At 40.8% G+C, this 12,165-nt stretch overlaps 1 protein-coding gene across 3 annotated transcripts in view; it reads left to right on the top strand.

Annotated features, from left to right (window-relative positions):
* mettl15 (methyltransferase like 15) overlaps positions 1-6,391 on the top strand; it is a 77,016-nt gene extending 70,625 nt beyond the window's left edge. For all 3 annotated transcript variants that reach the window (XM_017459208.2, XM_017459209.3, XM_017459207.2), the window contains exon 6: positions 5,514-6,391. In XM_017459208.2, the coding sequence (XP_017314697.1) occupies positions 5,514-5,968 (455 nt within the window). In that variant the 3' untranslated portion in view covers positions 5,969-6,391. The remainder of the gene's footprint in view (positions 1-5,513) is intronic.
* Positions 6,392-12,165: the final 5,774 nt, after the last annotated feature.

The raw sequence follows: 12,165 nt of genomic DNA, 5'->3' as shown, positions 1-12,165 counted from the left end.
CTCACACCCTGAATCCTATAAGCCATTAACTATGCCTGTGTTTTACACCTTTTACATCCTTTCACTCTTTCACACCCTTCCTTTGTCCAGATTATTCGTTTTACTCTCTCCATATGTTATGATCGTTCACCTGATTCTCTTTATCTTCACTCCGTTCCCTCTCTTTCCCCCTCTTTTTTAAAAAATAAAATAAAATGTAGAAGCAGTAACTTGGGCTAGGGCATGTGTTTTTATTGATTGGTTCATGACTCACCCTTAAGGCCAGAAGTGTGAGAACGACCTCTCGCTCCTTTTTGCTGTCTCTCCGTTTCTTCTTTTCTTTCTGTCCTTTTTTTCTTCACCGTTCCAGTACCGTTTTCGAAACGTATATTGATTTCATCTTAATAATTTTGTGCAAAGCAGCCTTTTTTTTCCCCCTCTTTGTCTTAATTCCCTAAATTTAAGAAAACAGTGAAAAGAACTGCAGCTTTATTTGAATATTAAGAATAATTATACCACAGCACTTCACAAATCTGATTGGTCAGAAGGTGTTAATTAATTTTCTATAACAGCAGCTCTGACATTAGTGCCAGCTGTAATTCAAATCACAGGTTTATGTTAAGGTTTTAATACATTGCTGTATCTATAGTAACTGCTCATTTACAGGGACTTGAAAGGCAGATGCTTTACATAATCCAAGCCTTATATTAAACAGATGGATTTTTTTTTTTTTTTTTGTTTTTAGCAAAGAAAAATGTATAATCGTTGATATGGTGAAGTTTTCTGTAAGGATAAGGAACATTTACGCAAGGCGTCTCCAGTGTCCGCTCAGGGAAAATCTTCCGGACGGTGGGCTTACCGATTTTCGGTTTCTCAGTAACATGACAAGCTCAATTTTTTTTTTGTCTTAATAACTTTAAAATGGAGAAAAAAAAGGTGGCTGGTGAGAGATCTAGTGTTTATAGCTGCTATAGCCTAAGTGATAACATGAACTAACTTGTTTTGTGGACCTTTTAACTGTTATGTTTAAAGTTGACAAAGTACCATGTCATGAAAAATTGTCATCTTTGGCAAATGCTGTTGTATAAGAAAATAATTTATTGGAAAATGCTCAACATTGTGCTGTTTACTTAATTTTCACAACATAAATAAAATAGTACCCTGTTCTTTGTTCTGATCTAATCACCTGGATGAAAGTGAATCCTTATTTGTATCTGTGTGGCATTATAATAATGTCAGAAAAGATATTTTAGTCCTTTTGGGAGCGACTTATGTATAAAAAACTGTGCAAAATGTATTTAAAAAAACATGGCCTGAGCAATACGTTTATGAAGAAGTTCATACCTGCTTAATGTGAATCTGATTTGCATTGTTAAAAATGCTCGACATCTTGCAGAGCGGTGCAGCAGAAAAGCGTTCATCCTATTTTGGATCATTGCAAGTTTTAATCCAGACGACGCCACAGCCGTTCGTGGTCAGGCGCCAAGAGAGCAGAAATGGTGATGTTTGGGTCGATGGGCTGGCATTCTCTCTCCCCTGTCAATCACAGTGAAACTAGCCAGTCATAGCTGTATATGTATTCTCTTACAGACTTTTTTGACAAATCTTTTGATTTCTTTATTTTGAACTGAACTAAATTTTAGGTTATATACGCTGTTAAAGCTCTGGGTTAGTGATTAGAAGGTCGGGGATTGGGCCCTTGAGCAAGGTCTTTAACCTTTTCTGCTTCAGGGGTGCTGTACCATGGATGACCCTGCGCTCTGATCCCAGCTTCCTAACAAGCTGGGATATGTGATGTAAACAATGCTGTAATGTACAGTATTCAGTTGCAATCAGCATGATTCAACCCCCATTGCAAAACAGGTTCATTGTCAAAATTTACAGGCTTTCAGCTGTTTGCAGTGAACAAATCAAATCAACACAATTGAAATAGTTCAACACAATGAATGCTTCAAGTGGTTTCCCCAAATTCAACTGAAAATGCAACTTATAATAATTTCTCCAGTCTCACAATGATTCAACCCCCTGAATAGAATCCCTCACAACAGCACAAATATGCAAAACAGGTGTTGTCTCAAGCACACCTCATGTAACTAATCAAGGGCTTCATTAGTTGCACTTGGTGTGTATGAGCTGGAACACATGAAATATCTGAACTGGCTGGAGGCAGAAAACTCATGAAATACCTGGACGGGGCAGAAAAAGGAAGCTATCAACGGCTGCAACCAGATTTCTGAGAAGGCAGGTTGTGAAAAACCCTCGAGTGACTGCAAAAGACCTGCAGCAAGACTCTGTGGCAACAGGTACTGAGGTTTCAGTGAGCACAGTCAGTAAGGTCTCCATGCCAGAACTCCAAGACGTTCACCACTACTGACCCAAAAGCACAAGAAAGGTCTGCTCAAAATCATATGAATAAGCCACAGAAGTTTTGGGATTCTGTTCTGTGGAGGATGAAACAAAAATGGAACTTTTCGGCACGATGGATCAGTGGTATGTCTGGAGGAAGAAGAGTGAAGAAAGAACACTCTGTCCACAATCGAGCATGGTGGTGGCTCGGTGATGCTCTGGAGCTGCTTCGCATCCTCTGGCACTGGAAACCTGCAGCGTGTGGAAGGCGAGATGGATTCATTGAAGCATCAGGAAATCCTGATAAAACGTCATGCCATCTGTGAGGAAGCGGAAGCTTGGGTGACATTGGACCTTCCAACAGGACAATGATCCTAAGCATACCTCAAATTCCACCAAGGCTTGGTTGCAGAAGTCATCCTGAAAGATTCTACAGGGCCATCACAGTCACCTGACTTGAACCCCATAGAAATCTCTGGTGGGATTTGAAGAAGGCGGTTGCAGCACACAAACTCGAGAATATTACAGAACTGGAGGCCAATGCTCATGAGGAATGGGTTAAGATTCCTCAGAAACACTGCCAGAAGCTATGCATCTCATTTGCCGCAGGTCGTAACAGCAAAAGGGTGCGCTACTAAGTACTAAAGATACTCGCCATGAAGGGCTTGAATAATTGTCAAACTGGAGAAGTCGTTATAAGTTGCATTTTCAGTTGAATTCGGGGAAACAACTTGAAGCATTCATTGTGTTGAACTATTTCAATTGCTTTTGTTTGATTTCTTCATTGCAAACAGCTGAAAGTCTGTACATTTTACAATAAACCTGATTTGCAATGGGGATTCAATCATTTTAATTGCAACTTCTCTTGCTCTTGGTTTGTGCTCAGATTCTTAAAAGTTTACATGTTATACATCGTGTTCTCCGTGTTTTGATTGACTTTCCGAAGCGGAATTGTGCCTCAAGATCAGCAAGAAACTATCAACACTGGAAATAAATCCTTTTTTTTCCAGTGGAGAGGCAGAAAAAAAGCCCCTGTGCACTTCAGTCTAAAGCATGTTGTGAGGTTTCTCTATTGTTTGGAGGTTTATAGCATATGATGTCCTCTGTGCCGTGTTCATTGTGCCTAAGCTTTGTTAGTACATCAGTCCTCGTGCAGAATCGTGGCTGCAGAACCCATGCTGAGCTGCGATAATACTGAAAGTGTGTTCTCCGAAGTTTAGACCTGTATTTGCCAGGATCCTTTTTTTTTTTTTTTTTGACTGCTTTACCATTATTAATATCTTAAGCCATGGTTATTATAAATCTTGGGCTTTCAAGCACATATTGTGCTGCTGTTCTGGTTTTATTGTATTAAGGTCCAGAAGAGTGACAGTAGCCCTTAGCTGCAGCAACGAATAGATGTCTGTTGCAGGAGATTAATCGTGTTGCGTTTAAATTGTTTAAATGTTGAGTTATGTGTTTCCTTTATGATAGATGTATCCCAGTTCAGGAATATCTTATCATGGGGGGGGCATTTGATTGGGAAAACTGAATTAGAACCCGGTTCGGGGATTAACTTCTATTATTTATACATTTGAATAGTTGAGTTGAGTTTGAATGGCCTTTTAAAAATGTTTTATTTAATAAATCTCATTAGTATATCTAATGAAACACGTATGCTAGAGCTGTCAAAGGTATTTAGAATTGCATTTATTAGTATAAATAATTAGTAGGGCTGGTGAATCTGATAATATAACATGGAAAGCATGATAGCTTGTTTCAGTACTCTTTTCTGGAATATTACAGGTCTTGTGATATCTTAATTTTTTTAATAGCAATGACACCGTTTGATTAATGTTAGTGTTGCTCTGAACCTTTTAAAATGGTCAAACTGAAAAGGATGAAATAAATTCCAATAACGTGTCTAGCTAATGAAATATCATGAATAAAATAAAGATTTGAATTTATCTTATTAGACATTGTAGACACGAAAGGTTTGTTTAAAAAATGAATTTTTTTAAACACGGTGTTAATCTTTCGCTGGCTATTTTGTGATTGTTTCGTATCGTATTTGAATACGAAACAGTAACACAAGGTTTACAGACGTATCACAAAGAGAATCCTGAATTCATTCACTCATCTTCCATAAGCACCTTATGCTGCTCAGGATCATGGTGGATCGCGAGTACACTATGCATGTGACAGGAATACAGCTGGGATGGGATGCCAGTCCATCTCAAGGCACCATGCGCACTCTCACACACACTCACTCACACTCTCTCCCACTCACACACTCTCTCATACTCTCTCACTCTCACACTCTCTTACTGTCTCAGTCACTCACACTCTCATACTCTCACTCACACACGCTCTCACTCTCACTCTCACACACTTTCACCCACATACTCACTCTCATACTCTCTCACACTCTCACTCTCTGACACACTCTCATCCTCACTCTCACTCACACACTCTCATGCTCACACTATCAATCATACTCTCTCACTCTCAAACACTGACACTCACTCATTCTCTCACTCACACACTTTCACTTTCACACTCTCTCACTCACTCTCACACACTCACACTCTCTCACTCTCACGCTCTGTCACACTCTCACTCATACACACTCACGCTCACACTCTCACACACTCTCACTCACACACTCACGCTATCTCACTCACACACCTACAAAAATATAGAGTGGCCAGTCAAACCTATTGCCATGTTTTTTTGTAGGTGGGAGAAAACCAGAGAACCAGTAGGAAACCCAAAGGGACACTGTTGAGAACATGTCCTGACCTCTCAGAAGCTGAACCTTATAGCTCTGAGGCAGCAATGCTACCTATCGGTAGAAAAAGAAGGGATTTGTGTCACTGCGAATTTTGAAGTCCCTACAAATTCTCTCCTACTCAGTGGCATGTGTGAGGGCGAGTAAGCATGTCGAGCAGAGAGAAATTGGAAAGAAAAAAAAAAAAAAAAACTAAAAATGTTTGTAACCTGTAATATACAGCACAACCTTCCTTAACCCACATTTCTCACAGCTTAGTCAAAGATTCATTGAGTCCATAACGATACCAATTCCAGAATGTGTGTGTGTGTGTGTATATATATATATATATATATATATATATATATATATATATATATATATATATATATATATATTTTTTTTTTTAAAGATATTTTCAATTGTTCTTTCTCTGCAGGTGCGTTCCCTGCTAGCGCTCTTTACGCCCGTCGTGACCGCCTGCAGAGGCCCTCGCATGTAGCCACTAAAACCTTCCAGGCACTGCGAATTTTTGTGAACGATGAGCTGAATGAGCTTGTAGCGGGACTCCAGACGGCTCAGGACTTCCTCCGGCCGGGCGGTTGCCTCTGCATCCTCACGTTCCACTCGCTAGAGGACCGCATCGCTAAGCGCTTCCTCAGAGGAGAGGATCTCAGTGCCCCTCCGAGCCGCAGCGTCCGCCAGAGGGCGCGCGCCCATCTCCATAGGAAACTAGAAGAAGAGCAAGATGAAGATGCAGAGGAGGAGGAAGGAGATGGGGACAGTGTCCACTGGGTCAGACTGCAGAGGAAAGTTGTGCTTCCCAGTAAGGAGGAAATCGAGAAGAATCCGAGGGGAAGATCGGCTAAGCTTAGAGCAGCCGTGAGGCGATAAGTAGAGCTTCCGATCCTGAACTTTGACACAAGAGAGAGGCTTTCAATGAGAAGCATCAGTGATTATAGGGTACATAGAGTACAGAGTACATACTAGTCTGCTCTTGACAGCAGCCAAACTCTTCAAAGGTCTTCAATGTGAAATGGACTTTTGCAGATCTGTTACAGAAATTCAGTGGATAAGAATCGTAAATGATCATGAATTAACGTTTGTTATTTAAAGAAAAATTGACAGTATTGTACAAGGTCTGACGCACTGCGGAGTAGGCTTGTATAAGAACTTTCATTATTGTAATTGCAGTAATGTAAGTTCGGATTAACCACACTATATTCTTTACATCTCAAAGCCATATAATATAAATGGATCAATTTTGTCCAGTCACCAGAGTGATTTGCTAGTATAACATCTGTGCGTTTATGCTTAGTTGCCTGTTTCATTTGGTATTTTCAAATTGGAAACAGGACTCAGACTGGCAGACTGCAGTGCCGCACTCAGGGCTATTTTCTCATAACAAATAAGCACAAACTACTAAATGTGAATGAGACATACAGTGGGGGAAATAAGTATTGAACTCGTCAACATTTTTTTAAGTAAATATATTTCCAGTGAGGTTATTCACATCAAATTTTCACCAGACTTTGGTATTAACTCATGAAATTCGGTAATAAAATGAAATCCAAACATTAAAGTCTATATATTAAGTTATGTGTAACAAAGAGGAATGACACGGGGGGAAAAAAAGTATTGAACACACTAACTGAAATTTATGTAATACTTAGTGGAAAAGCCTTTGCAATGACGGCGTCAAGACGCTTCCTGTATGAAGAAGTTAATCGGCCGCAGTATTCAGGTGTGATTTTGGCCCATTCTTCTAAACATATAGTCTTTAAATATTGAAGATTCCGGGGGGGGGGCCCTCTTGTGAACCTTGATCTTCAGCTCTTTCCACAAATGGTCAATTGGATTTAAGTCAGGCGATTGATTGGCCTTTCTAACGCCTTGATTTTTTTTTCTCTGAAACCAATCGAGAGTTTCCTTTGCTGCATGTTTTGGACCGTTGTCCTGCTGGAAGCTCCACCCACGTCTCATCTTCATCATCCGGCTGGATGGCTGCAGATTCTTCTCAAGAATGTCCCGGTAAAGTGCTCCATTCATCGTTCCTTCAATTATATGAAGTCTGCCAGTACCATGTGATGAAAAACAGTCCCACACCATGATGCTTGTTGGTATAGTGTTTTAAGGCTGATCTGCAGTGCCATTTCTTCCCTAAGCACGGTGTGTAGTATGACGGCCAAAAAGTTCAAAGAATAAGAAACGTTTATTTGATTGGAGATCACAGCAACATACCTATGTATATAACCAAACCATCTTTACAGTTATGCAGCTGTTTAGCTTGTTACCACCAGGAAAAAACAGATAATATACATTCACCTGCCACTTTAATATGAGCACTGCTCATTCATGTGGCCTTAGTCACTTTGACTATGGCAAATTTGTTGGTGCCAAATGGGCTGGTTTAAATGTTTCACAGTCTATAAAGTTTAAACAGAATGGAGCAAAAAAAAAAAAAAAAAAACAATGGCCAGAATGGCTCAATCTGACAAGAACGCTACGGTAATTCAAATAAGCATGCTTTACAACCGTGATGAGCAGAAAAGCATCCGAGAACACACAACACATCAAAACTTGAGGTGGATGGGGCTACAACAGTAGAAGAAAACACCAGGTTCCACTCCTATCAGCCAAAAGCAGTAAACTGAGGCTACTGTGAGAACAGGTTCACCGAAACTGGCCATTTTCACCAATCTGCAGCAGTCCAGTTTCACCACGTTTGTTAAACTGACTTACACAACATGATCTTTGGAGAAAGCAAGTCTGAGCAAGATTTCAAAAGAGTAAGAACCCCCCCCCCCCCCCCCCCCCCCAAAAAAAAAAAAAAAAAATTTTGGTGAAATATGTTCACATTTTGACGTGTCAAGTTATATTCAAGACAAACCCAATCTTGGCTGTAACCCAAAATAAACATTTGGCAAAATCCAATCTTTATTTTGGCTTTTTCCCAGAAATCAGTCACAGTGACGACATCCAACAGGTTTCGCAAGACCACCGCATGTTTTTTGGGGCCTTATTGTCATCCGCTACTGTATTAATATCTGTACAGGATTTCGTGGAGTTCTTGTGTGATCGTTGCAGCCAAAAACACTTGATTTGCTGTGACTTTTTAAAAAATCTGCTGTGTAAATTGCAGAGTTTTTTTTGGTGCCTTTTTTGAGTGAAATGACTTGAACTGGTGAAATTGTTTTGCACGGTCTTTCGCAGTGATGTTTGTTGGTCAATGAGACATTTTTAGCTGTACTCGTGTTCGACGCACATGAATCGGAGAGGGCTTTGACTGAATGAAACCTCCAGAAAATCTGCTGTAATTTTAATTTTAAAATCTGCAAGCTCTTCAGAATAGTGCGGAGTTTGCTTGATTTTGCGTTCATGTTTACGTTCATTTCATCCGGTCTTTAAATACGAGGAGTTCCAGAAAAATGATTCTCACACTTCTCTCTAAGCTGGATCTTTCATCCATCCATCCATCCATCCTTTTATACCGCTTATCCTTCCTTCAGGGTCACAGGGAAACCTTGATCCTATTCCAGGGAGCATCGGGCACAAGGCGGGGTACACCCTGGACAGGGTGCCAATCCATCACAGGGCACTGGATCTTTCAATATTTATTTATTTATTTATTTATTTTGTCCTCCCACACTATGACTACATCCTTCACCACAATCTAATACCCGATGCCAGGTGCATGTATATTTCAGGAAGAAGGTTTCATGTCACTTTGACTGAATGATTGATTTTATTTTTTTTTTAAATGTGAAAGCCATGGCAGGAGTAGCAGTGTTTGTGTCGATGCTTTACAGAGGGAGAGACTAATCAGTGTTAAAGATTATCAGAGGTTAGAACATTATAATCTGTAGAGTTTCGCGTTACTGCACTGTGAGCGAAAGTGACGGAGTGAGTTTATGAATGAGTGCGTGGCTGTGCAGTGCGTCCACGTTGGAAGTTGGCAGTATGACATGTGTCACACAGAGAGAGGGAAAGAGAGAGAGAAAGAGATGCGGAGATTGTGTCTGCGGCATCCTCTGTCTCTTTGTGGAGCTGATGGGTGAGTCACACACCTGCAGGACGCGGGTGGGACTTTGGCTGCCATGGTGATGCACTGCGCCTTGTGCACTGTACTCTCTCTCGCTCGCTCAAACTCTGAGTCACATCAGATCTGATTAACTTTGCATAAACACCGCATTTCAAGACACCAAACACCTCGGCGTTTGTGTCGAAAAACAGCAAAATGAAAGTGTGCCATGAATTCTGTCATTAATATGAATCCTTATGTCCTTTTGGCCCTGATTAGATTTGTGCATTTGAGTTGTCAGCCAAGTCACATGACACTTGTGTGTGTGTGTGTGTGTGTGTGTGTGTGTGTGTGTGTGTGTGTGTGTGTGTGTGTGTGTAATATTCCAAAATTGCATTGTTTCGAAAAGTTATTAGATTGTTTTATGTTCATCTGTAATAATATCGAACTAAAATCCTGTACTCCATATGATCTATCTGAATCTGATTCACTTGCTAGTCTCTCGGCTTTTTTTGCGGCGTATTAGGACTCGATTTGCCGCCTCCTCTTCAATCTGGTCAGCATTCGACGTTTAAAAAATACAATCTGCCAGAATCCTAACTAAAAAAAATAACTCCAGATCAAATGTCCACTCAAGGGAGCTGACCACTGCTATGTTCCTGTGACGTTCATGAGCACTTCACAAGTGCTAAGATGACATTTAGAAGTGGGAGAGGGAAGAGAGAGAGAGAGAAGAAGAAAAAACGCGTTGCCCGGCCTTGGTTTGTACTGTTCTGCTTGGCATGAATCAGTAGCGTGCCGATGCTTTAAATACTCAGTGACTCAAAACATGGCAGCATCTCTGCAGGAGTCTGTGACTAGTGATGAGTGGTTTGCAAACAAATCGATTCTTTCCTAACAACTCTTTTTAATTAGGTTGGACGGATTGATTCACAAGCCAGATCGAACACAGAAAAACTTGCCTCGGTTGTTTTTGTGCTTTGTTTTCTTATAAATGATTGATGATAAATGTGGTGTTATATGCTAGTGTAATCACACAAATGAATGTACTTTCTTGGCTGTTAAAATGAGCTGCCAGATAAGCAGCATCTCTGGATGGTGCTCTGAGTGGTGAATCAAATGAATCCAAATGAATCCAAATGAATCATGTTTCCTTTGAATAATCAGTCTGAGGAGTCGAAAGAGCCGAATCAGTAAAACGAGTCATAATGAACATCACTGTCTGCAAATTAGACTCTCCTTACGGTCTTGTCTCATTCTCTGTTCCCTATTTGCACCATGTTTTTAATTTCACCCACTCTACTTCTTTTTCTCGCCTTCTTTTTTTTCTCCTTTTTCCCCCCTCTCATCCACCGTCTCGTGTCCGTAAAGCCAAGCTAAACTCAAGAAAGCACCAAACTGCGCTGGACTGCATTTGGACGCCCCTGCTCTAAATATCCATCGCCCCATGGTTGCCATGGAAACTAAACACTACCAATAACATTGTACTTGATAACATTTAAAAGTCGTCCCAACCCCCTCGTCTCAGGGGCCACAGCGATCTCTGGTGCCACAGACCCTCCCTTTCCTCTCACAGCCCCGCCTCTTATCCATCCCCCCTCCTCACTGACGTCACGGCCTCTCGCGCAAGCTGCCTGCATGCTAACAGGAGACAGACACGAACCGCTCGAGCCGCCGTTTTGAAATGTGAGCGTGATGCACGAGAGACACACTGCACCACGGGAGTTCTGCTCATTTAAACGCCAGTTCTTTCTCATCTTGAACAACGTCCACCTTTTTCTGAGGGGATTTCTTTGGATTAAGGAGACAAATATCATAATAGGAGGAGTTAAAGACGTGGTTGTCAGATAGCTTACAAATGAAATCTGAAATGATGATGTGCAATATGCAGTGTAATCATGAATCAGGTTCTGACATGCGATTATTTTATGCCGACGGATAAATAGCAATTCTTTTAACTTCGCATTTAAAAGAATGATAAAAAAAAAATGCAAACTTCTGGCACAAAAGCATTATTTTTCCTCCCAGTCAGAGTGTATGAATGTTCTCGACCTTTTCTCTTAATACATTTATGTTCTGAAAAGCTATTTGTACTCATTTCAACTAAGAATAAAATGACCAGTGCGTCAGTATCAATATCTGTTTTCGTTTTTGTACCTTTTTTATGGAAACATGAGTTACCTTAGTAATGCTATCAGAGGGAGAAAGAGACGCAGAGCGTGTGTGTGTGTGTGTGTGTGTGTGTGTGTGTGTGTGTGTGTGTGTGTGTGTGTGTGTTGGCTTGTTTCTTGGCACTGGCGCAGGTTTATTTATGGCTCTGCCTCTCCTCATGGCGTGAGAGTTGGCTCTGTGTGGTAGTCATGTAAACGTGACTAACCAACAAAGTTTCTTATATATCTGATGAATATTCTTAGCCCCTTGATGACTTAATCATCAAGTTTTTACGCACTAAAAGCAAAATCATTGCATCAACAAAGAACATGCATCCTACTCTGTCTCATCCGGTTGTTCAAGCTCACTGCAGTTCCAAGAAGAAGTTCAGCCTTTATGCAAGTCATGATGATAGGAGTTTTGATTTAACTTCATCATTTCTCTTAATGAATCTAGAGATTGCTTTGAACATCATCTGAACAGGTGTATGCTAATACGGGGGCGTGATCGAATCCCGTCGGTTTCTTCTCCGACGTTCGCTAGGTAGACTTTTCTCCAAACCTCAATTAATATGGTCATCCCTACCCAGCACCACACTGGCTCCCTTGCCATGTACTAATTAAAAATATGAGTCAACAGAATCCTGGGGCAGGTAATGAGATCCACACGTGTATTCCTGCTAATTAGCTATAATTAGAGCCTTTTTTCATCCATTATGTGAAATCTACCTTGGATGGTGGGAAAGGCTTGCTCAGTAGGAGGTGTTGGCTGTTTGTGGAGGTGGAGTCACCTTGGAATATAGGAGCTTCTGTTTGAAGTGTGAATGGGGAGTTTTGGAAAACCACCAGAGGAGCACAAAATAAACAATAAGGAACGAAACAATGGGTGCTGTGATGAGATAAATAATACATGATTGAGT

Source organism: Ictalurus punctatus, chromosome 27 (genome assembly GCF_001660625.3).
Source record: "Ictalurus punctatus breed USDA103 chromosome 27, Coco_2.0, whole genome shotgun sequence".
Taxonomy (NCBI): domain Eukaryota; kingdom Metazoa; phylum Chordata; class Actinopteri; order Siluriformes; family Ictaluridae; genus Ictalurus; species Ictalurus punctatus.
The sequence above is the reverse complement of the archived record's forward strand: the minus strand, read 5'-3'. Positions and strand labels throughout refer to the sequence as shown.